General features: G+C 39.7%; 1 protein-coding gene across 6 annotated transcripts in view; it reads right to left on the bottom strand.

Annotated features, from left to right (window-relative positions):
* diaph2 (diaphanous related formin 2) overlaps nt 1-27,059 on the bottom strand; it is a 498,271-nt gene that overhangs the window by 217,051 nt on the left and 254,161 nt on the right. For all 6 annotated transcript variants that reach the window (XM_088924957.1, XM_088924960.1, XM_088924961.1 and 3 more), the window contains one exon: nt 5,126-5,227. In XM_088924957.1, coding sequence (XP_088781083.1) covers nt 5,126-5,227 — 102 coding nt within the window. The remainder of the gene's footprint in view (nt 1-5,125; nt 5,228-27,059) is intronic.

The following is a 27,059-nucleotide window of genomic DNA, read 5'->3' as shown; positions in this document are numbered from 1 at the left end:
CAGCAATCGTGCATGTCGGTAAGTGCCAAGTCAATTATACCCAACTGCATCTCTCAATCTCATTGTGACTATCTGCAATCTGTTAATTAAAATGATAAAAATGGAATCAACACAGAAAGTAAGATAGCAAAAGCTATCACTTTTGTCTTCTCTGAATACCTTTTTATCCCTTTTTGTTATCTAGCAAAAACAAAAAAGCAGCACAAGGCAAGAATCTTATTTGCAGTGTATATTCCTCCTCCCTAATTCATTCTCCCACTTCCATCCCCCTCATTCCTCCTTCAGCCCTTTCTGACTCTGACCTCTGCCCTCTGGTGCTGGATCACAGGACTCCCACCTGTGCTTTAGAGATCGACCCCTCTCATCTCCTCCAGACCCTCGCTCTTACAGTACCACCTTTCATTTCCTTGCCCTTTAGCACCTCTGCTCTCATGCTGTTTTCTCTTTGACTTTAAGAAGTCCTGCATCAACCATATTCTCATGACACCTTCTCTTGGTACCTATCCCCTGGAACCATCACCCTATCTCTGCTCCCTTTCTTCAGCCGATTCACTGCCTTCTATGCACTCCCCTGACCAAGAGCTTGGCTTGATCCTCTCCAGACTTCTCCATCTCACATAAATTACAGAAAATGAATTTCTCCCCGATACAGTATCTCCGCTGCTTTTTGCCTGCTGTTCAAATCAGCTACTCAATTCTCCTGCCCTTTCTCACCAACTTGTTAACTTCAGACTATGCTTAATCCTTCTTCTCCTTCTACCTCTGTGACGACTTCTTCCACTTGGTTGTTGTGGTTCACCCTTATTACTCCACCTTCTCCCTAGAGGAATACCTCAGGGATCAGTGCTTGAGCCCCCCAGTCTGCTTTGGTCTTCTTGTCTCCAATGTTTCTAGCTTGAGAAAGGCTATGCATATCTTTCTACTTTGCTGGGTTTGACTTAAATACCCTTTCACTTTCAGTGCCCTTATCTCTGTATCCTCTCAAAATCTTCAAGAGATCTCTCCTGTGGTGCATTAACTATGCCTTTGTGATCTGTACTGTCCTGTATGCCTAGGAGACTCGGCCACTGCTGATCCTCATCGTCAGCTGCAAACACACATTTTGAGTGGCTCAACGGTTAAGGGCACTCACCTGAGAACAGGCTTAGCTCTATGATTGCGGGTTCAGTCCTGGTTCATGTCACTGGATGTCAAAGAATAAGGGATAATTCCCAGGTGGTGGCAGAGAATTGACTGGGGGTCCATCAGTCGACCTAGGCTGTTTGCTCTCAGTGATACAGTGACCCCTGTAGCCTCCTGGATACCTGCTGGTTTGTGGTGTTGTAGGCAAGGGACACACTTCTCTTCTAAATCAGCACTGAACCTCTGCTACAGGACTCTGTTGCTTGTGGTAAAACACAAGCGGCTCGAGGGTGGGCGAGTCAAAGGAGGCCGCCTACACATCTCCATTCACCCATGTGTGTAGTCACGGGGATTGTAGTCCCAGCTGAGACAGGACAAAACACACAATCTTACCCCAGACTGGTCTTGCTGTCTGGATTCACAGCAAAAAAGGAAACATGCCAAGTGATTTTAACAAAACAAATGGCAAGGGACTTGCATATCGCCTTCATTTCTCCTGGACTGGTACAAGCACCACAGCAGTGAGCCAAACTGAATTGTAATTAGCAGTTCCAAGCAGGTGGGTATAAGACCAACCAGTCATTCCAGACAATCATATGCCAGGTATGACATGCAAACTTGGACAAACATCTATCATTTTCAAAGCCTGAAAAACAGAATACTAAAGAACTACATAATGGGAATTAAATTGAATTATTCCTGTATTGTCTTAATTAGCAAAACAAAATGGAAGAAGCTACACTGTGGTGAAACGTGTAAAAAATTTCTAAATGATGAATAGATAAGTTGATGGTTCCTTTCTAATTTAAATCTAATTAAAAAACAGAATCCCAGTGAGCTCTGACAGCATAACAAAGTGCTGAAACCTTCCGTAAAACTTAAATCGCACAAAGAAACCTTCCGTTCATCAGTTATCAATTAACAGAATTTACACATTTAAGTGAAATACATCCCCCTTCCGCTAAACAACACAAAGAAGCTGCTATTAGGTGATTACAGATTTCACAGATACGTAAACTATTCTTTGCAAAGGTATTTTATAACAAAAGGTGTTTTAGAAGGCTAGGGTAGAACTGCATCTACTGTATAAGACACCATAAAGCAACTACACATTGCAGAAGTAATTTTAACAGCACAGGTTTTTTGTCCTTCATTTATTTTAACACTGTATTGATCAAAACCCCTGCCCTATCCCCTCTGATGAGTTTATGCTAATAAAAAACATGGGTGATCCTGAGTCACCCCCACTTAAACACAGAGGTTTTTGTTCGTCAGAGAAAGAGTCTGAAGCCCCATGTTGAGGTAACTGGAAATTTCCAGGAGCAGAGTCAACACCCTATTTTGCAAGAGAAACTACTTGTGCAACAAGAATAGACTTGGATGCAATGTTAAACATTGTGCAAGTCGGTTAAAAATGTATTCTCTAAAGAGCTTTGAAAAGCCTTACAACCACAAAAGTTTCTGTTAAAATATATACATATTAATATGTTGGACCGCAGATGAAGTCCAGACATGACCTCTCCAGAGACGTCTCTCCCCCGCTCCTTGGAGGATGACTTAATGTAGCTCATTTCTGGACCCTGAATCATTTCCCTCTGATTATTTCATCCAAATTAACAGCGTCTCAGATGGAATGAGTTAGCACTCAATCCTTTGTATCTATTGTTTCAGCTGCGAAGCTTTCCGCCCTCTCCCTGGGCACACACACACAGCAAATCGCCTTTTTTAAAATGTGATAAATGTAACTGGTGTTTCATATTAGGAGGACACATTGTAGCTGGGGTGGGGGGGGGGGAGGGTGGATGGGTCTCAGGCAGGAGAACGGAAAGAAAAACTAGCCTGGCCTCAGCTTTGATAAGCTAGGCTCTCTTAACACTCCGTCAGACTCAGGACTCGGCTCATTTAGACTCCCCTTCAGCTGCACCAATGGATAGATCGCTGAGAGAATTTTATATACAGTACAGTATTGAAACCTTTGGGAAGAGAAGGCCACTAAACTGATCTCAATCACTAAATTCTTCATCACTAATACTTCAGGGCCGAGGGGTACCATGGACCCCACATCCCTCTGCTGAGATCACAGACTGAATTCGATTAGACAAGAGACAGACGCAATTAGGGCTGGACAGAGACAGACTCAATCACAAAAGCAGTTTGCGAGTCTCTTTAGATGCCTTTAACGTAACCTACAGGGTGAGATGTTAAGGCCCGTCTCCAAGAGTGGCTCTTCAGGAGAAACAACATTGCTCTATTACACCAGAGCCCAATCACTCACGTGGGGGAACCACAGGCAACTTCAACGTTTCAGAGAAATCGATGTTAAATGCCCCCCTGAGGTGATATCTATTTCATAACCCATCAAAAACAGACCAATATGTTGGGGCTGAAATTAAACATGGTAGGAGCCACACCTCCCTTTCCTGCCTTCCTCTGTGTCCTCATCTCTCTCTTCATTTCTCCTCCACTCACCTGCTCCCCTCCTCCCTTCCCCTCCCTTCTCTACACTTTCAACTCCAATTTTTCTTCCCCAAAATGAAATGGCTTAATTGTCAGCTTCACTTTTGGGGAAAGAAAAAGATGCATGAAGTTCTGGGCAAGATGCCAGGATATGATATCCATGACACTACATTTGAAAAAAAGAAGGGGAAGTTGTTTTTTTCTGCTTTTTGTAATTTCTTCCTTTCTGCTTTTATAAAGGAGAGGTTTTGATGGCAAGACATTTTGCCTTTCAGATAAGACAGCTGTTTCAGCAGTCTTCTAAAACTTAAAGAGGCAGCAGGACTGTGGTTTGTACATTTCCAAACTTATAGAGGATCTCAGTTGTGTCTCAAGGAGGGGACACCTTTCTGGTGATTCTAGTTTACAGAAAATGTTATAGACTGGGTGATTCTTGTATCACAAACAAAAACATCAGCAAACAATGAATAAATCAAATAAAATGGTGACCGCAATTCTATCACATATGAGAACGACCTGCTTTCCTACACACATCTCAGTTCAGTCCTAATCAGGTGTACCTGCTGTATATAATAACATCATCTTCCAAACACTAGTACCTTCTTCCAGGGCATGGAGTGTGTTTGCTTCCTCTGATAACTGGGTTCTGAAATCTTGGCCAGAACATGCTTTAGTAATTTAATGGTTTGTTTTCAGTCAAGGTGGACAGTGGTGTGTCCGAGGAGGAAGAATTGGTAAAGAAAATTTTAAAAATGCAGCAGAGATAATATTGGTTTCTGGGAATGTACGGTATGATAGCAACAGGCCTCTGAGAACAACTCATATGCAATAAACTGTGCACAAAGCGTTACACAGCTTCTCCATATGCAGCATCTGCTGTGAACTGAACTGGAAAGGTACTGTAGCTTTCTCTTTATTTTTTTTCTTTTATGTAGCACTGTACCAAAGTTAATAAAGCAGAGGTGTATAGAAAGATGCAGTTTAAGGCTCTCAATCATCTTTCCCAAATACACACACGCACACACCCCCTGCAGCACAGCACAGATTGCATGACCCTTGACTTAAAATCATGCACTTTCAATCGTGCCTATATGCTTGCGTGGAGGTGGCAGGGTGGATAACACGAGTTCTAAGTGAGGCATGTTTTTCAAAGAGTATTTCATTTTACATCTAGGTGACACTTTGACGCTGGACTCAATTCATCAGTGTAGTTCACTTAGCAGTAATCGTTCTCAGAGCCCACCACATTCTCGCTCTCAGCAGAGGTCGGAGTACGGGTTGATGAAAGGACAGATTTCCTTATATAAGACATATACTGCCATCACAGCTAATGCACCCTCAACAAGAGGGGGGGATCTGCAGTGAAAATAAAGGAGGGATTGAAAAAACTGTACTTTCAGGCACTTGGGAGGCCAGCGCACATTGTTAAACTCCATGAAGTACATCAGCGCAGAAAAAAACAAAACAAATACCGTCCGCCCTTTCAAAAGTGCAAGCAGGGCCAGAAAGAACACATGGACATGAGGAAGTAGCAGGGCGCACGTACACAAGTTCTGTGCCGTCTTGGAGTCCAGAATCCGCAGCTCCTTCGCTTTCTTCTTAAACTGTAGCACTTTCCTATCATCTGTTTCATCCACATCCTTCTTCACTGTTGAGAAAGGAAAAAAAATAGCAATCAATATCAAAGATATGAAAAAGTATGCCATTTCCTCTGCTTTGCAGAATTTTCACTTCATTTTTCTCATTGCTGAACAAAGAACAATGAATTATTGAGAATTTACTTCAACCAATCAAGATGATATACTCCCTGGCTTAAAACTAATCGCACCATTAGCAGCCAATAACTGTTTGAGTATAAGCTATTCATATTCTGCAAAAAAAAATGAAAAAAGGAAACTATCATCCACATATCAGTAAATCAAGAAAGTTGAAGCGATGAGAGCTTTAAATGCAAGGAACTGCTTTACATTTTCTCATTGATTTTGCCTTTTCGTTTCTGTGTTGTACATTCAAAAGAAAAGTAGAATAAAAAAATTAATTAAGGTGCTTTAACTCAATATTTAACAATACATGTGTTCCTTAACCGTAACTCAAAGAGCAAGTCTTAAAAATTTCAATTGACTACACACACAAAGAATATCGGCAGACTGTTTTTTCCCTCCCTCTGTTAATTCGGAAAACACACCTTGAGAAAAAGTGCAGAGGGCATCTTTCTCAGTTCGTGAAAAAAAGATCCTCATATCCCTTGAAGTCGAGAAAAAGCACACAGTGCAATAACATAGGAATTATGCAGCCTGCCACAGAGCTAATCCCAGTAATTTGCCCCCTGCAGAAAAAGCACCAAGGGTGGCACATTTGCTGGTCTGATCCAAATAATCTCCTCCAGCCATTAAGATTTAATTCTGACAAACTAATCCAGATTACTTCTCAACAGCACAATCATGAATTATTCAACAGACTGGACAGAGTTTCAGTAGGCATCTGGATGTAACTTCTGTTTACTTCTTACATTAGTTTGTGGTTGTATTCTTGGATATCATACTGTATGCGAATTACATCAGGTAACAATGCATGTTGGGCTAAACCTACTCGTTCCATCTCATTTTCAAAGCCCTTCACAAATTAAATCAAACTCATTCCATGTGTCTGCATGTTCAAAACTGTCTTGTACTCACAGACATCCATGAGTCAACTTCAAGGGCAGAGGTCTGAGGTTCTACAGATAAAAATGTGACATACTTAAACTGAAGGACTATAATGACTGTTACCTCTAAGGGAACAAGCAGCAAATTTTACCCTTCTACCTCAACAGGGACACACAAACAAAAGGTAATTGGTTGCCCTTGTCACTTACTGGGTCGGATAAGACCAAGCAGGCTGCACAAAATTGCTTTAGCCCACTGCAACACAAAGATACATTGTGATGGGTGATGGGAACACTTCTTTTAGCCCCTGCGTGCTTGATTATTAAAATATTAACACACACACAATCTGTTTACTTTAGATAACCTCCAGCTCAAAGATAAGAAATCAAATGCAGGTTCCCATTTGTACACTGTTTAGGTGGTTGTAACACTTGTGGAGACGAAAGAGATTTGTAGTAGACGATCTGATCTTTCTCAACTTGAAACACTTTGTCTTAACCTTGCAGGAATTCTATATGAATCTTAAATGGAAACAACTTTCAACATTTCTGACTGAATGCTACAGAATGCAGCAAGATAGATATTGATACATTCTGTACCAGACCATCTACAGTGTTTTATAAATTTGGCTTCCTGCAGCTACAGACAAGCTATACAGCCTCCTTAAATGACAAACATAAAAAGGCACCTGTACATACTGTAGCATTCGCCTTCGTGGACAAGTTTATAAAACAAGAGCTGAGGTCAAACTAAGGAATCGAAACCTGGACTTGCAAAGTGATCAACGGCTCTCAACCTAAGATGCTTTCCACCTAGAACACACAGAGTAGCTTAGGTATTGCTTCCAAGCCACCTAGTTTAGAAAACTCAAAGAGCATGAAGGACCCAGAATATACACAACAGCATTTATGCCCTGTAGACTGACCTCAGCAGATCTCAGAAGCTGTTGTAGATGGTGTTGGTAGACCAGTAGGTGGCTCTCTTACCTCTGGACCAGCATTTCCAAATCAATATGCCCCAGTATGGTGACCAGAGAAAATGCTGTAAAAGGAGCCGACCATCAGGTGAGACTTTAACCCGAGGTCCAGACTATTTAGTTAGCAGAGATTATACGGCACTTTCTTGATGTCACACAATCTGACCTCCTTGAATTTCCCTCTCAATTCAAATGTTGAAATACGTTCTCATGTATCTCCCATAGGAACAAACTAGAATATAATGACTTACTGTTCATCACAGTGCATTTCTTTTTGGAAAACAGATTCCAATCTTGCAGACATATCATTGCCTGTATAAAGCCTCATATTTAACATTTAAGAGATTTTGCACTGTGTTTGACATCTGTGATAGCAGAATCACCATTTTTCCAGCACAGATAGCTTAATGAAATGACCTTATTGTTTGTACACTGACAAAAGTTGCTCTTGTCTCTCCCTCTCCGAGCACAATCTGTATGTATTACAAACCACGGAAGTAATTGTGTTATAGCAGTAATCCTTAAGAGCTTGCAAAGGATGCTGGTTGGTTAGGCACAAAACCCACAATAATACTGTGCGTGTTGAATGGGAGCCCACGGGACTGGCACAATTTATCCCAATGCCATGGTTCAGGAATACTCGCTTGGTGTGCCAATGTGCTTCATCATGCAATCAATCCTTGCTTTTGTTTATCACTTGCAGTCTGTCCTGTCTTTTTTCTTAACGAGGTACTTAAAAAAAAAAACTTAGCAAGTAATCAAGAAATCTTTTTTTTTGCAATATGTACAAATATATGAATAAAATCCTAGAGTATAATCAGGCCTCCAGAGTTTAAATCATGTCCTTTTGTGGAAGCAAGGGAAGAACGAGAATAATCAGATGGCAGATCGAACATAAGACCTCCTCTATTCACCATGGAGCTGAGAACTCTTTACTTATCAAGTCTCTTTTCACTTCTGGGAATACCGGCGTGTCTCAGTGCTAATCATCATAACTTCTATTTATTTTAGCCCAAGGTAGTAATCTCAGAGGAAATCCAGTACAAACAACCTGCACTGCTGAAAATATCTGCCTACTTAAAAGCAACAATCAAAGAGGTAACTTGTCCTTAAGCCATGATGTAATCTATTGTGGGCATCTACCTTTATTTACTGTTAATTCAGTAACAAGGATGAAAGTACTACTAGCTGTTCTTGCAATTACACTGTATATGTTCTAATCATAATTATATATGCAAAGGAACAAGTAATAGGTTTATTCCATGCTGAAAAAAAGAAGAAAGAGAACACAACGTTTCGGCCGTGGAGCCTTCTTCTGAAGAAGGCTCTTCTGAAGAACAAGTAATAAACCTATTACTTGTTCCTTTGCAGCCTACGCATGCTGACGCAGCTCCCCACCTGAATAATTATATATGGTCATACAAATACCAATTTGCAAACTTTGCAAGAGACAGAGCAGGGAAGGGTATGAGAAAGCAGCACTTATTAGAGTTTTCCCCACTCTAAGGTTACTGTACAATAACTTTATGAATTTCTTACACTTACACAGTATTTACCGTAGCTTCTTTACTTCTTGACCCAATTCGGTTAATTCCAAATTTTAGAATAGCAATTTTTGGTCAGCACTATCATTTCTTCCATTTGTTACAGTTAAATAAGAAATACTGGACTTGAAATCCCTTTAGTTCTCAATAAGTGCGAAAGAGTACTGGCAAGAGGCAAGGCTTAATTTAATTTTCTCGTAGGTGCAAAACAATAGTCGGCACATGGTAGCACAGCAAAGCCAAGTACTGAGTGCAGTTAAGAACGATAAACTTATTAATCATTCAAAACAGAGAATAACAGCATAATCTTGGGAGACAAAAGATTAACTTCACACTTATCCTCGAAATGTGCCTTTGCAATCCTGTCTTCAGGGTCTTGTATTGAGTAGGGCATTTTGCATTTACTGTTACTGATACTGCACAAGGCAGAAGAGTAATTAATAGGGTTTATAGTGATCTTACTAGTACAAGAACTATGGCAAAGGATGATTATTTAAATATATACACAGCACTGGAGGTAAGACATGTCCCATATAGGGTTAAATACAGTCGCATCTGCTTAGGGGCAGAGCAGTGGTTGCTGCAATGTTCCCACTCAAAGTAGTAAATACTGGAATCATTTAATAATGGGAAAATTTGAATTGGATCAAGATATACAACTGTTCTGGTTCCTTCCATTACACTGTTCTGGGATCCTATTTATTGACATTTTGTGGATAATTAACTTTTCTGTTTTTGTTCTTTAAGACAACAATGTTCCATCTGGAACTTAAGATGTTCTGTCAGTCCCAAACCTGGAAAGTGACACGTCCCTTGACAATGACATCAGGGCCCCACAATTTCTGGGTCAGCTGCAAACACGCTGTCTTGGTCTGGCTTAGAAACTGCAGAACATGTTTTTACTCAGCAGAGAGGCTCAAAATCCAATAATTCAACTTCAATTTGCAGGAGGAATTAAAAAAAAACATCAGGAAACATCAGTCTAAAAGGCTGCCTATGCTCACAGAGGGGGGGATAGATCTGCAAACTCAGCAGCGGCAGCCAATAGCCCCCACCCCCTGCCGGCACAGCTCCTGTCCACACCTGGCTCGCAGCATGACTGCACACATCCTTCATCTCTGCGCTGTCACCCCGCACAACATCGAAACCTTCATCACCTCACATTAATTGGAAAAAAAATGTTATCTCATAACACAAAACAGACACAATTAAACCTGATATTGTCCTATCAGTAGTTCTTCTCTTGCCAATAACATTGTTGTGGTGGCTCAAGGTTTTTTTTTTCACACTTTCAGATTCAATTAGGTAGCAGTGTCTCGGACTTCTGGGCTGTACCGTAGCCTCCAATGTCGTTACTGTGGCTGCTCTTTCACTGTAGGCAGCAGGGACAGATCCCATTACAGAGCCATCAATTACAGCACATCTGTCCATCACCTGCAGCAGTGCACAGGCAGTCTCCCACCAGCTCCTTTGAATTTCTACAGGTTTTCTGAATTTAAGGAAGGTCAGATAAGAGCCTGCACTTGCACTTCAGGAAGAGGCTTCTTGTAGCGTATACTGTAACTAGAGAGCCTGATGAGTCCTGACAGTGTAGTATCTGGGTGGTAGAGAACACTGGTACATTGATATGTACCAGAAAAAAACACATCAGAATTTCAAAACCCATTGATAAAAACTTTCCCTTACTCCAATTATGTTTCCACCAACCCAGGATTAATGCTGCTATATGAATAACTGAAATATTATTCATATTATTTATTAGAACCATATGAACTAACCAATTAGAGCTGCTGCCAGTACACAAACGTGTATTTGCACAATACTGGGAGCATTATGTTGGCTACAGTCAACTCAAACCTTGACTTCATCTCTGTCTTCTGGCCTTTGGTTGTTATAGCAATCTACAGCAATTCCATTTATTAAAAGACATTCATTTGCTCCAACAGAAGCCCACATTATAGGGTAGGCATCGAAGAGCCTCCATTGGTAAGCCTGTCATGTACAATAAGAAAGGGATACAATTTCTTGTGATGATGGATATTTTCTCTGACAGGCTGTCAGCCTAACGTGCTATGAAAATGCTTTACTAATCACAGATTAATAAGAACAAGAGCCGCTGATTATTATTAATTATTTTATTTTGAGGCTTAAATGAGCGTGGCGGAGGACTAAAATAGATGGAAAAGATTATTTTATAGTGTTTTTGCAGCAGTCTTCTAAAGGACCGAGAGGGGGAGTGCAGGTTTTCTGCATCTGTCAGACACACACTTGGCCTAAAGCCTTTGAATGAAGCACCATTCAAAAACTCAACACTGAAGCATCGATGGGATGGACACTGCTTCAAGATACAAAAGGCTTAAATTTAGAGCATATACAATCGAAGTAAAACACAGAAACTTTTAGCAGTTTTCTTTCATTTAATTTTACTGTTCCATCAAATATTAATGCAGAGCATGTTCACTATTGTTGAAATAACAAGCAATTAGAAAATAAAAAGGCTCCTTTCTTTCTTAATCTGTTTTAAAAGAGGATATATTCTGTTTGTAATAAACATACTGATCAAAACCATTATTGCATTCTGTATTTGAAACGTTAATAGAAAGTAGCTCAAAATGTTTTAGCTGCCAAATGAAAACAACAAACATAACACAAAATGAAATCTCACTTAGCATCATACTGCATAAGCAATAGATGAAACAGGAAATGCAAAAGAAAGGGCTGCAGTGTCTCATTAAAATAACACAAAGTGATTGTATGTGTAACAACCTAAAACGCTCCTATGTATCCATGCACAACTGTATTTTAATATTTCTTGCAATGCAACAAGTTACTGAACTCTAAATATTTTTAATTAGTGTGGAGCATATCAAGAAACACACTTCTCATGTTGTAAGGGTTGCGTATAGTGGTGCAGTGTTGTAACCTTGTAGTCTGATCTCATCAGACCTCAGAAGCTAAGCACATCTGGGCCTGGCCAGTAAAGCGATGGGAGACCTCCATGCCACTGCAACAGTAGATGATGCCATTCTGTCTGGACCTGAATCTCCAGACAAGTGCCCAGTATGGTGTCTCCGGAGACTGTCCTTTAGGATGAGACTTCAAAACAAGATCCTGACTACCGGTTACATGGAATTCCATGTTCGCAAGAGTAGGAGTAGTCACCCCAGTCACCCCATATTGAGTTTAGTCTAAAGTGGCTTAATTCCACTTCAGACATACACAATCTGGCCTTCCAAGAATTCCTTATTAAATCAACTAGTGAAGCAATTTTTCACGTCTCTACCTGATCGGCTGTGTGCAGAAGGGCTGCTACAAGTGAATGGTGGATGTAGTGGATCTCCTACTTGTAAATTAAACAGCACTTAGATCCTTTGTGGTGAAAACGTAAATAAATGCAATCAATTATTTTTTAAAAATGAGTGCCACCTTGAAAGATTGTCTAAATAATGCATCGGCATAAGTAAAGTGTTCTTTATCAATTTAGTTTTTTTCTCTGGTATATACATTGAACTCGAAAAGAACCCATCAAAATATATTTACTTCCATTGTAAGATGAAAATTGGTGTAAGGAGAAAAAGGGATGAAGAAAGATTCCAGGGTGTAACTGAGAAACTATTGCATTGTTCAAAATGACTTGGCCTCATTTCTCAATTTCTGTATATTTTGGACAGAGGACAATTTGTGGATCCCAGGATTTCAAAACTCTTCAAATCCTTGGGGCTCTAGTAATTTGTTGGAACTGTTTAATTTTGGGTTTTGTACATGCAATATCTCCCTGGTGACACAAAAAGCTCAGAGTTACAAAAACCTAATCACATCCACATGTTGATTTCCGGATAAACAAATCTGGATAGAGCTCTGCTGAGAAACATATTTAAAAAAATATTTAAAAAGTTGGTATGACAGCTTTATTACAGATGTGTTTAACAACAGAGCCACACACTGAGCCAGAGGGTTCAGAGAGTCTTCCTTCCCACACAAGAGTTGATTTCTACCATGTCAAATCATTTTTTTACAAAAAAACAATCCCCTTTGTGTTCCACACAACCCATGCACAGTTTCAGCCGAGCTGAAGACTCAGTTGCATGTGTGCTGTACTGGAGCTGACTGATGATTATGTAATGTCACAGCTATTTTTTTCTAAATCTATAAACTTTCTAAAGTTATCCTTGTGTTATACCTACCCATTTTGGAAACACAAATTGTTTGATTATCCCTGATTCCCAAGACCCAGGGGAGAAAGAGGAAGTGCAGACAGGCTCCTCCGCCCCGCCCACTTTCCAGCCACTCCCCCTTCGATACGTCACGGGCAGCATGGCCCCCTGCAGGAGGTTCAGCACCAATCACACGTCCCTTTCCTGCAGCACTGCAATCCTGCGGGTGCCTGGGAGGCCAAGGAGTCAATGTCGCTGAAACCCGAGGGAGTAGTGAATGACTAAGTGTGTCACCACTTGGGGAATCCAGGCCATGGTCGGTTAGTAACCTGGTCATGGTCGGTTAGTGACATGACTCAGGCTCAGACCCCTAATCACAGAGTTTAACCTGTGCTCTGAAAAGGAAACACTGGAGGCCCATAGTTATTTTTAATCCCAAATACAAAGACACTTGTAAATAGGGAAGACTGATTTAATGTGATACCATCAGACTCCAGATAAATCACCTAGAAACACAATTTCACTGGGTCAATAACACTGCCATTGTCAAGATGTTTTACAATAAAAATACTCTTTAAAAGGACAGGCAATTTCAGATCAGACTATTAATTCAGTGACTAACCAGATTCTATCTGTTTCACTAGTTTTGGGTAACAATGGATACTTAACACTTTTGATTGTTCATTTCATTTTTATTTTCTCTTGTTGAATGATTATGGTCATGCATTGGAAGAGATGAGTCCTGGCTGAGGCAAAAATAAAAAAAGACAAAGATTGTTTCTTTTCATGAGTCTGAACACAAGTGAAAAGGGAAAAATGACCATTAAAAAGCCCTCATCTTGAGAAGGAGAGGGAATTGTGTGATGCTCTAAGAGTAAGGAGAACCTTAATGGCTCCTAGAAAAAGGCCAATTAGAACAGAAAGCAAGCAGTGCTCAGTGAAAGGTTAACACCATTCTACAGAGACATTAAGCATAAAAGCCAATCTAGAAATAGAGTCATGCAGACAAGCATTGGTGATCAACTGGCGCCAACCAGCCCAACAGCTTCCAAACCCCACTAGCAGTCACAGTGGATACAAGAATGGGTCAATTTGTGACAAAAGAGCAAAGCTCTTAAATCTTTTTCAAGAGCCGATTGCTGTGCTTAGCTACATGAATATTGCTCCCAAGTCAAGCCAGTCCAGCAATACCTTATAAACCACAAACAATAATGCTACATATTTAACCCACTAAAGCACTTGGAAACAATGTGTGCAAATGAGTGTTTGGTACAGTATGTGAGGCTGCAATGAACAGTGCTACAGCCTGCTAGGTAACCACTGAGGTCGGGTATTAATCAAGGAAAGTAATTAGTTTGTTGAAGAGGTAAAAACTGAGAAACACTGAAAATTGTATATATACAGTGGTAAGGATTGCTTTAGTGTCTGAACAAGAACTAAAAAGACAAAAAATACACTGTAAACAAATTCAAAATCAGAATGTATTGCAACTGGAATTCAGCCATTTTATAACTTCCTCAAAAACAGCTGTTGCCAGACAAAGACAGATGAAAAAGATACAAAAAAAGATTTTTCCACCTCACCAAAACCTGGGTGATCACAAGACAGTAAATCTTAAGACTGACATTTTGGGTGACAAATGTGATTTCTGCTATTACAAAAAGTTAATTGAAAACGGTCATTTTTTAAACTACTTTAGTGAACAAATGTAAAAAAAAAACACTATACTTTGCTGCATGTATTTTGACTTTATTCTTTTTAAGAGGCCCACAAAAAAGACAGCAAGAAAGCAATACCTGAGAATTTTAAGGGTCGTTAGGGTGAAAATTTTAAGGGTCATGAAGATAAAAAATTACCAGCCTCTCTTCACATCAGAGCAATGTCAGTCAAGACATCATCCCAAACAATGTACCCAGAATGACTGAACACTGTTAATGCAACACTATCCCCCCCAAGAGAAAGTAGTATTAATCAGTTAAGAAAACATTGCTTAACAGCACCTTGCAGCTGTGACCAATTCTGCCGACTGACTGGGGCTAAACACCGGCCTTTTTGTTGCCCCAAAGTCCATTTACTGTCTCGGTTATAAGCCCAAGCACTTCACTCCATCTTCAGTCTCCCCTTTCAGAAGCATGTTCCTGCTCCAAATAAGACTTTCTCTTGCATTCAGAGAGCTCAAATTGTTTTTTCTTTCTATCCCCCCCTTTTCTTCTTTGAACAGCAAACGTACATTGATCGGCTTGAGGGTAGTCAATAAAAAAATGCACACAAATTGAATTTGAGCAGCGCATAACAAAGACCCCAGGAATGAGATAAGTGCTTAAATGCACAATCCAAATTTAGAACCTGGATTTGCAGGTCAGTTGAACAGATTTTGATTATGTGGTTTGAAAATTAGTGTCTACAGCCATTCATCAGAAGCAATCTATTATTAGGGAAGCAATTTCTATATTTTTCAGACTTTAAAAAGCTGCTTGTTTGGCGACTTAAAAAAATGTTCATAATAAATGACTGATGGCAGTTGAACACACATAATTTGTGGCCCCCTGATGTCAAACTGAGAGGGATGTTTGGGTAGTAATGACTTGCTCACTATAGCCTGACCTTCAGACTGAAGAGAAGCCTGGACAAGTCAATTCTCAGCCTTCTGAAATGACAAAGAGATGGTCTCTAAGTGTGCGCTTTGATATAGAGAAGGAAGAAAAGTGGGTTCCTTCACTAAATCATAATAGCAATTCAACGCTGCCACATTTATTTGAATTGTGAATATTAAGCAAAGCTTATTTCTACAGTTGTACTCATATACTGTAATTCAATGCGTTTGACATCATACTTTGTAGAGTGAATGATATTCATTCACTAACAGTTTTGCTTTTGTTACCATTTTGTTTTGTTTCTGTGGCATCCTCTCCCTTCCCTGCCCCTTGCAGTAAATTGGGTTGAGAAATCCTTTAATCTGGTGAGTTGCACAGTTTTAAGATGAGCCGTGACAGCTCGTGAGTTCTTCAAGCTGCTTCGGTCTTCCTCTGTTTCTTATAACTAGGCCAACATGACCCATTAGATTTGTGTGCCTGCCAAGCGCTGCAGAGTCGCTTTCCTGATGTTACAAACTACTGCCCCCGCGTCCATTAGTTTTGCCCTACCGACCTGTTTAAGCATTCCAGAGGCATGCTGCACCAAGGCAGATGTCACAGCTACGGATGTAAAGCAGAGATTTTAACACAAACCACAGACAGCTCGCTGGATTACTGACGTCCCAGTAGTCTCTATTACTGCTCACAGCCTCGCAACATGGGGAGAATGATAGTATATACTGACAGCGTGCACAACCACACACACTCAGACACTGACTCTCTAACCACCTTCTCTCCCTTTCCTTCCCTCCACCTCAGAATGAAAGCTGGAAAAAATACTAAGTGGTAGAGGGGGCCGTTTTTCCCAAAGACTGTCATTTTTTCAGTATCATTTTCTGTTTGCCTACATCCCTCCTGATCCCTGCCCTCTTCACTTATCTGTCTCTCCAACTAAGAAACTGTTGCAGCACAAATAAGCTCCCCTCAGAAATGTCAACTATTTATAGACCACGTCAGCAGCTTCGGCAGATTACACACAGAGACACCGGAAGTCCTAATCACTACTTAAAGGATTACTTCCCTATAGTTTATTGAGGTAATAAAAACAGATAAATGGGCACAGCCATCTGGTAATGTCCAGTCTCCAGCAAATAAATACTCTGGGACTAATCTATGCACATAAATGGCACTGCACCTACAGTATATAGTATACCACTTCTATCTGCTGTCTGAAAACACAATGGTGCTCAAAACATTATTATAATAGAATTATTATGGAAAAATCTTTAGAGACATACAAAACGATCATTTAGAAAAAAAACTCTGCTTTCCTTCCTAATGAGTTAGTGATGGTGACCCATGTGTCCCATCTACTGGCCTCAATTACTTAATCATGGTTAAAACAAAATAAATTCTAAAGGTAATAACATTGTTTTCAATTAGTATTAATCTGATGTGCAAGAAGCTGTTATACTGGTAAAAAACATTCAATCTATAAAACGTATCTAAAAATATTTATTAGTATGAACAGGAGAACATCTGTGTACCGCAGCCTCTGACTTGCAGTCTTTCATACCTCCTTCCTAACAACACTCCGTGAGACTGATAAGATTCACAGCTTGTGGATAGGCAGTACTTTTAAAAGTTCATATGCCTTCATGCAGTAAATGCCAAGGCTTGCTGATGGATACAAAATGTGTTTGTGTATTTGTTTGCAGGTCAGCATTATGCTTGTTAGGAGGAAGGTGGATATACTCACAGGATTTCACAATGAGCACATCTGCATTGTTTACCTGAGCTCCCAATCCTCCAAAATGCCAAAGACAGATCCACTGTCACTTTGTTCGAGACTATGGAATCCTACACTGACAGTTAATGTCATGACAGCCTTTCAGACTAGCATATCAAGTTACTAAACCGAGCACAAAATCTTATTGTACTGTACCTTCAACGGTCAGGTCCCTTTACAGCACGGGCTACAGGCCCTTAGTAATGTCTTGTGACCATCACAGCCCACAGTGCTGCTATTGTAATGTGCATATGCCCAAGCAGTCAAAAAATAGAGACACTTGAAAAAGAGTCATTCCAGAGCTAAGATCAAAACACAAGAACAGCTCCACAGAAGAAACCACACATGGGCTCACAACAACACTCCACTGTCAGTTTCTCTGGAATAGCTCAGATCTGGCATATCCCCTTCCTACTTTTTAGCTCTCATACCTGGTTTGTGAACATGGATCACATATATGGATGTGAAAAGGGGGGAAAAGGGAACACAATCAGAGAGGCTGAGACACCTGTTGTCATTGCGTGGTCTATGACCACGTTGCTTCATTTCTACTACACTGTACATCACTATGAGCAAAATGATTGTGTTCTGGGTGAGCTTGTTGCCAGAGCAAGTGATGTCCTGTAAGTGGTAAGAGGTAATCTATGGGGAAACAGCAAAGACACAGTCCGAGAAGGTCTCCTGTAAAGGAAATATCAGGAGAAAACAGACAACAGAGAGAACTCTGTATATAACCAGTCATTATCTATTCAAGAGCAGTTTTTGGAATGTACTGCAACAATACGTATTGTTATTCTAAATCTCTCTTTTGGCAACACATATTGTCTGGAGAGTACTTAACCATTTAGTTTTGTTCTATTAGTCCAGCTGGTCAACTGAGCTATGATTTTTATGATTGTGATTTTTCTCTCCTGCCTTACATTGCAACGTCATCTGCCATCGCTCAGGCAAGCCTCATGGGGCATTTCATCAGAGAACCATTTGGGTCCACCAGCATTGAGCAGCTTCCTGAACTGCACGCCCGAGTCGTCATACATATACGGGTGGGTGTTAAAGACCTTTACACAGGAGTCTGCAAGCGGTGCAGAAGAACTATGTTCTGTTCTAATAGTGAGGTTTTAATATTATCAGACATTTTTGCTCATGAAAGCTATAAATGCATTTTCTGAAACAAGGGGGAAAACGGTAATTAAGCATTAAAAAAAAACACGGGGACCTCATTTTTCTTTCCTCAGCTAGTTCTGACTCCCCCCCCAATCCCCACCAGTTTCTGAAACAGCATGGTGGCATCAGATTTGGGCACATTTGTCTTCAACACTTCTTACAAGATTTTCCTTTTCTTTAATCTCCTCTCTTACTGCAGTCAGGCTCCCAGACAGATAAGCAAAAGAAGTCATATACTTGTACAACTCTGAGATTTCTAAAAATTTCAGTTTCATACCAGAACTAAATACAAAAACCGCATGCTCACCTGTGCAAATGTCACTTCTTATTCCCAGCACCCTAGTTCAAACCAGGAAATGCATTAAAGTACACATTCCTCCATGAGGACAAACCAGAATAAAACTGACAGCCCCATTACACGCAGAATCAGGTTCCGATAACACAGAAAGAGAAGTTGTTGTTCTGCCCATGATCTGCATAATCAATCACAGGCAACGCTCAGTGCGCAACCAATTCTAGTGCGCAAACAGAAGCGGCTGTGTGAGAGGCAGATACTATTATCCATTTTAAAAAGGGCCTGGGAATTAATACTCCAGAAGTTTCAGCACCCCAGCAATCAAACCAACATAAAGAATGAAAATGTGATTTTCTCCTTACACCAGAACCATAAAAAATATATCTGAACTTTTCAGCCACACAGACCTTGATTAATATTAATATGCTTCCTGCACAGCAGACAGAGGGATTTTGACCTCCCTTATGTCAGAACGTATATTAATAGTTACTCTGTACACATACATACATATATCTGAGCCATTTTCTGCCCTGCTGGATTATGAAGAGTTTATGGGACCTGCCGGTACAATGTCTGGATTACTCTTGGATTTCTCTCTGTATTAAGTAACACAGTAAACCCAGGCTACATGACTTTAAGCCTGTCACTAAGTACTCCAGCTTGTCTCATAAAGCAGAGCTTCCATTCGAATGGATGCACATCGTAAAATAAGGTACCAAGCTGAGGTTTTGATTTCAGCTCCTTCAGGCTTACAAATTGTCTTTAAAAAATTAAAACCAAATGGGTACATACTAATTGGCTTAACTGCCATATGTTTTGAAAGAATTTATTATTTTTCATTTGAATCTTTTCTGGAAGGCTGGCTGGAAGGATGTGAATGTGCAACAGCAAGGGCAATTGGCCTATGAACAGGCCTGTGAAGCGAAAATGTGTGGCAGAAACTCTGCAACAGTCAGTGCCAATCTTGATGAGGACTCAATTTTATAACTGTGCAGAAGTGGAATCAGATCAATAGCTCAATATTGTAGATTCAAAGGTAAATGAGTGCATTCAAAAAAACAATAACCAAACATGGATATACCAACATGAATGGAAATTTCCCGTGAATGGCACACCAGGAGGCTCTTTTGTAGCTTAGCCCTAGATCTCAGACATCACCTGCTCATGTCTAGATTACACACTAGAAGTGTACTGTACTTTGGCCGAGTGAACTCCTTGTGAGTTCTAGTAGACATTCTAGTAGAACTCCAGGTCTATCAGTTAAGAGCTGCTCTCCAGTGCTGATGCACTGGTGCTGCTGTAGGCACTGTGGGGGCTCACAGAGTAGAAAATAGCAGAAGGCTTGACAATGTACTAGTTTGGGAGGATGCACGCACAGACCTCATTCTTATCATGATGATATGTGGATCACTATAGTGAATTGAGTTGACTACTAACTGCTAATTCCAAACAAAGAAATCGGGAAAGATAATGTACTGTAGCATCTGAGACATGCTTGTGTTTGTAATAGCTTGCTTAGTGTTGAAATCCAAAATTAACTTAACTATAATGGGCCTCTTATGTAGGCAAAACTTTTAAAGATATGACATTCTTTGAAAACCTGATGCATTGCCATTCCAAAAAATGTGATAGAACAAACTGTATTTTCTCTTCTTTCTTGTTTTTCTGCACAAAACACAGCACTGTGGAACTGAAGCCTCTAAAGGAAGAATGCCCATTCCTAAAAGAACTGACAAACCCTGGCAGAAATTAAATGATGATGCTTATATAAAAAACAGTTTTCATAAAGAAGGGAGGGGGTATTAAGTAATGAATTAATTCATTAGCAGAGACGTTTGTTTGCCTTTTATTTCCTGTTAGCCGTGGGTGTAAATTGGCGAAAGAAAACAAGATTTGTTTTGTAACAGAAAAGCCTAGGAGATACTGACAGCTAACAGACCTGTTTAGCAATAATTAGAAAAAAAAATCTTGCAATGCCACCCCGAAGTGAAACATGATGGGAGGTGTGCAAGACTGAAACAGGCAGGTGGAGCGCTCTTCTGCTGCGCTTTGTTTCTGTTACATGTCATCTCACACCATAGGCCTGGCTCCCGTAGTTCCTGCATCTAACAGTGAGTTTGTCAGAGGCCTTCAGAAAATGTATCCCCTTGAACTCAGAACGCCCTGAACCATCCCCCCTTGTACCACAGTATGCATCAGGAGTACCCTATTATGAATCCATATTCATCCCTATTTTCATATATGGATATCCATGTTTTTGAGCCCATATTTCTGTACAAATCAACATTCAATCCTTCTTTTAAACAGTTACTTTTTATCTTCTTTTTACTCATTTTAGCATTTTACTCTGGGTTTATTGCTGGTTATTTATTACTACTCTCTGTGATTTCAAAGTGACCACAGGATCCTGGACATTTTAAATGCCACCTGGTTCTGGCATCATTGGTAAGAAACAGTTGGGTACTCGGCATTGTGAGTAAGTCAAGAAAAAAAAAGCAGATCCATGAAAAAAAAAAAACCTGAAGCTGTTCTCATGTCCCAGAGTGGAAAAGGGCCTATTGGTCATTGATACAAATGAGGTCTTGGGTTTCAAGTACATTTTCTACAAGACATTTCTGCCTCATCCTTCGTGAAATTAGCCTGCAGTTCATAAATGCTTCAGTAGAAGGGAAACATGAGTAGATAGTCACTGCTTCTCTGAACCATAAAACAGGTTGCTAATATGATTTTAGTTAATCTGCAGTAGATGCTCCCATAAAATTACAGTTTCCACCACATTGATACTTAATGACACCTTTCATGGTGGTGTTTGTCCAGCAATGTGCAAAGGACTGTTTATACATCGGGAGGAAATAAAAGTAAAAGAACCAATAGCATTTGTTTTGTTTTTAATGTCTCTCATTATATTAAACGGCATATTTATGAATTTTTCAAATAAAATGAAATAAGTGCAGTGCAGACATATTATCCATATAGCAAATGCCGAATGAAAGAAGGTCATAAAGAAGAAACAGCTTGGGCTGTGAACATCTGTTTGAGTCTGCTATTGTAAAAGAAACACAGATGATGTGTCACTACATTAAAACAAGGGCTGAAAGGACTATTTTTTACAAAATAACACTAAAAGGTTTCCAAATCACCTGACTCATTACCACCATAATTACAGCAGAATAAAAATACTGCACTATAGTTCTTTAAGTACATCATTTAATAGTGCTTCATTACAGCACAGCATTAAGTGCATGACTTAAATCTCACAGCAACACAGTACTATCGAAGGTTACGTTGTACTTAAAGTATTATTTCTGTCATTCAATCCACTATATTGAAGTTATGCCTCTCCAGAAGAGCTTCAATATATTTTATACAGTACCATACAAAACCACATCTCTTTTAAGCAAAATGGGATTGCATTGTACAACTCAAATTGAGACTAAAACAATCACCAACATTTAAATAGCCACAACAATTCACAATGGAGAATTAACTCATACTTCAGGTTTCCAAAGGACTCTTATATTCAAGTGAACCTACATTTTATGCTGAGCTATTGAGTATGTTTTAAAGCAGCAGTGATTTAAGCCAGGATGTTTGGACCTGTGCAGAGTTTTGTGAAAATAACCCAAAAATAATATTCAAGTGCGGCTAGAGAGGAATGGTGGAGGAGTGGTGTTAAAGTTGGTGCAGCAGCATGGAATAGTGGTAAGGACTCTAGTCTCCTGAGTGTCATGGGCTCAAATCCCAAGTGGGACACAGGCGGCACGCATCTTAGACTGCTCCAGTAAAGGTCTACAGGTCATAACTAGAAATGACTTACACAACTGACTTATCCAGTTACATGAAGTATTAAAAAAATCACCTTCTTATGATAATGCAGAATTTGCAGGAAGAATGCAAGCTCACCTTCTGACTCAAAATCTTTAAAAAATGGAAAGGAATTGGAAAGGACGAGACAAGCTGAAAAGACATCCAAAGTACTGACATTCTTATATAATTAATGACATGATACAAGCCCTGTGCACTCTGTCTGCACTTCCTGTCATGTCGTTAGACGCCACGCTACTCTCTTTTACAAGCGTTGCTGGTCTTATCTTGCTCTGCAGCAAGGACATGCCTTTGCAGGTTGCTTGGTAGATATGTCTGGAACAGAGGTAGCATGCTGGTTGTGATGTTGTCAATAGTCAAAGCAAAGACAGACTGCCCAGCAACATCAAATGAAGCCCTAAACAGAAGGAGTCTTTAATCTCGTCCCCTCCAGCTCCAGCAAACATTACATTAGTCTGCATGAGCTCCACATGAGGTCTAAAAAAGTTTTTATGTTTAAACAGAATGGGCAATGAATAATATTTTTCTTTTTCCAAACATTTGGCATATTTTTAGAAGGTTTGGAAAGTTTTCTCAAAAAAAGTGAAAACAGAAAGCAGGTGACCTAAGAGAAAAATAATTTCACCTCTATCTTAAAAAAAAAACAGAGATGTAGGTCAATTTGTGGTCACTTACTAATGTTTGGGCTGGACTTTCTGGGCACTCAGAGATTTCGATGTGATTCTTTAAAGGATTTCAAAATACTGTCCAACCACTCCTGCACTGAGATAAAAAAAAACAAAGAAACGGCACCAATAAAACAAACATGATGAAAATAACTGAAGGGCAAAAAAATGATAGACGTATTTTGCTCAATGCAGTATGATGCAAGAGGAGAGCAGGCACCCAATGATGGATCAGCACTTTGATAATGTCACTGGACCCATGTTGTGTGGGTTATGGACACCAAGAGTGACATTTTCCTTTTGAGAACAGCCTCAGCAATCTTCAAAACTCTTTCAAAAGCCTGGGACACTCTCAACCAAAGGCTAAGACAGGCTTGTGCTGCTTCACAACACAAGGGCAGCCTTCTGCACACAACACCAAATGGCTAGGAGCAGCAGGTGGGAAAACAACCTGGAACCAAGGAATAAAAAACAAGACAACAGAAGCAATGATTACAAAGCCTGTTCAATGCAACCTTAGAGATGTTGCTCCATTTCCTCACTACATACTGTAGCACCTGTATCTGTACATTTATGTGCAGTACTGTATGTGTCTTTTCAGTCTTAGCTAAATACCTTGCACCGACAAGATGCCCATGCATTTTAAACTCTTACATCAGCCTCCAAATTTCCAGCAGGTGGTATTTTACTATCAAAGAAGTCCATCACTAAGTGGAGGAGTGTACGACAATTACTAATAACGTCTAGCCAGATATGAACACCAAGCATTCCAGCAAAAGAACAAGGTTTGAAACACAGGAAGATCAGAAATACTACTGTTATCATACTAAATATAAGACTGTGTTCTCTTCATTGTCATTCCCAAGGACTTCAACATCACAGGTGAATCACTGTGGAAAAGTGAATGACTGCAGAGTTTTATTCAGGAATTAATCATTACAAATACAAAGCTTTAGAAGTCATCATCTTGCTGAAACCTTTCCATGTTCACTAACACAAAACAAATGCCAGTCCATTTTAAAGAAGTGTTTTTCTTTTTCCCCTGCAGTTCTTCTTATCTGACATCGATCTTGTCAGAGGCCTTCAAGAAAGCAGCCTTCTGGCCTGGGACCAAAGGGCCTTTATAAAAAGCACTGCTTCTCTATTGCACTCAAGAGATACTAGCTCCTTTTTACACCAATCTAAACTGGCTCTCCACAGAATGGTACAGCATGCTTTTCTGGCAATTTGTACTGAATCCAAATATACAGTAGATGTAAGAACTTCTCGATGCAAGCACAAGTGTCAGGGACCAGCTTTGCTTTCAGATATATACAGTACAACGCCTTCCAAACATTTTAATCCCCACCAATAATGTCCCATTTTGATGAATTACAAAAAACTGATGCTTATTTTTAAAATTTTATTTAAACTTTTAAAACGGTAATGATCAAGAAGGTCACTGCTATATACGAAAGAGGTTAAATATCAGCAAAACCTGCAAAGATTCTTTTTTTTTTGTTTGCATAAGTATTCAGCCATTTTAAGTCAGTATTTCTTGGACACACCTTTGGCAGCAGTTACTGCTGTCAGCATGCATGGATAGGTGTCTACCAGATGTACACATTGGGATGATGTAATTCTTTGTCATTCTTCCAGGCAGAACTGTTTTAACTCTTGCCTTTTCTATTGGACTGAAGTCAATTTTGACTGGACATTCCTTTCATCTTGCAAGTAAGGTAGGCTTGTGCTTCAAGTCACTCCTGCTGAAATACAAATGCTTTGACACAGTTTTAGATTATTGGGTTTAGATTCTTCTCTTCCTCCTTTTCATCAGTTTTATCATTTTATTAACACAATAACACTACAATTGAATTTAGCAGTTTTAAAGGTTTCAATGCATTTAAATGGTCTACTATTAATAGTCTACTATTAAAACAGCAGTATGTAGCAGACATAAAAAATATCATTTTAACAATTAAGGATTACAAACTAATTAATAGCAAATTTCTGTACAGCATAATAAAATTTAAATATGCATTTCGTTCATCATGACTCTTGTGGCTTTCTGATGATAAGCTTCTTTCCTGTGTGTTAAAACCCAATTTGAAACTTGAAGAACCGTACTTGAACTGACAAAATATAATCAACAACAGTTAAAAATGGTTGTCTGTCTGTTCATGTGCTTTGCTAAACGTATTTGGCAAAAACAATGAAACTTTAAATACAAATTTAAGAATAGATGAAGCATTTTCTAGGCTCCAAGACAGATGTCAGCGTCATGTGGAACTCCAGCTTGCACAGATGCACTGGAGTGTGTATTACATGTGTCTGTTCCTTGGCAGAAGCACTCTTGCCCCCATATTTGTAAGATGGCCTCAACTAACAGCACAGCACTTGAAACAGAAACAACTCTCCGGCGAAGGGAGATAATTTTATTAAAACTTTCATCCTGCTTTTTCAATGTACTTCCTTTACATTTTCCACTAATGTAAAATTGCAAAACACTGAGCTTAAAGAGGCTATTTAAGAAAAAGACTTGGCGTTTAGGTTGATACATCATTTTCATGGGTGGTGCGGTGGCTCTGTGGCTCAGGATCAGCGCCTGTGGCTGGAAGGTTGCTGGTTCGTATCCTGAGGCCTGCAGAGGAATCCTACTCTGTTAGGCCCCTGAGCAAGGCCCTTAACCCAAACTGCTCCAGGGGCACCGTATAAATGGCTGACCCTGCGCTCTGACCCCAAGCTTCTCTCTCTGTCTGTGTGTCTCATGGAGAGCAAGTTGGGGTATGTGAAAAGACAAAAAGAAATTGTATATGGCCAATAAAATGATCTTGGTCTTGATCTGATCCTCCTCATCTTCCATGGAGAATGTTTGGATAAATAGTTAAAAGTGATTCATTTAAATCAAGGGATATTGTGTTAAAATGTAACAATGCAATAGTAAGAACTAATTTAAAATATTGTTTACAATTCTAGCCACCATGATACTAAAACAATGTTGCCATTCTGGAATCAATTAATAGAAAATAGAAACAACAAAAGTGACAGGCTCAATAACCTAAACCTTTTTAGTCTTGAATAGTGAAGGAATCTGAATCGAATATTCAAACACCATAAAGGCACTGACAGTCAATCCAGTGGCATCTTCAGAATCAACAGAGAAACATGAACCAGAGCTTAAGTAAAACCTAAGGGGAAGTGCATTCAAAACTCACAATGGGAGGTAAAAGGTTGGTTTTGGAACAAGCTACACAGCCATGATATGGAAGCCCATTCCCTGCTTCTTTCAAGAGACGGCTGGATGAGATTCTTGCATCAATTAGCCACTGAATAGATCCAAACAATCTATGCAAGCCTTTGTACACTTTTATCAGAACTTTGCTTTTCTAATTTAGGCAAATGTTTGGAAAATGTGTCAGGGTAAATAATAATAAGGCATTTTTTATGCTACCCTGGTAACATCTGCTGTGATGAACATGGCATTATCATAGAAGGGTGTAGTACAACACAGTGATAGCATGGTTAACCCACAGGCAAACCCACTGTCGAATAGACAGAAATGCAGAAGCAAACACTGACATACAGTTCAGAGTGCAGAACTGCCTCACAGATTTAGCCAAGAAAGCCTTCAACAGTGGAAGAAAGAGCAATAAGGCTTTTTTAAAAATGTTTTATAGAGAAGCCTGTTCTTATTTAAACGATACAGATGTTGTATCATACCAGTATACATATATCAGGGGATTTTATGAAGTTGGCTAACAGTCGTGACATTGAAATGTGTCTTGCACAGCTGAACTTGCAGTATAGTCTCTCACTATTGATGAAAGGCTTATGTGCCAGGCTTTTCTCTGAATTTGTTTCCCACACAACA

Source organism: Atractosteus spatula, chromosome 9 (genome assembly GCF_055471065.1).
Source record: "Atractosteus spatula isolate fAtrSpa1 chromosome 9, fAtrSpa1.hap1, whole genome shotgun sequence".
NCBI classification, from domain to species: Eukaryota; Metazoa; Chordata; class Actinopteri; order Semionotiformes; family Lepisosteidae; genus Atractosteus; species Atractosteus spatula.
This window is presented reverse-complemented; position numbering and strand designations above follow the sequence as displayed.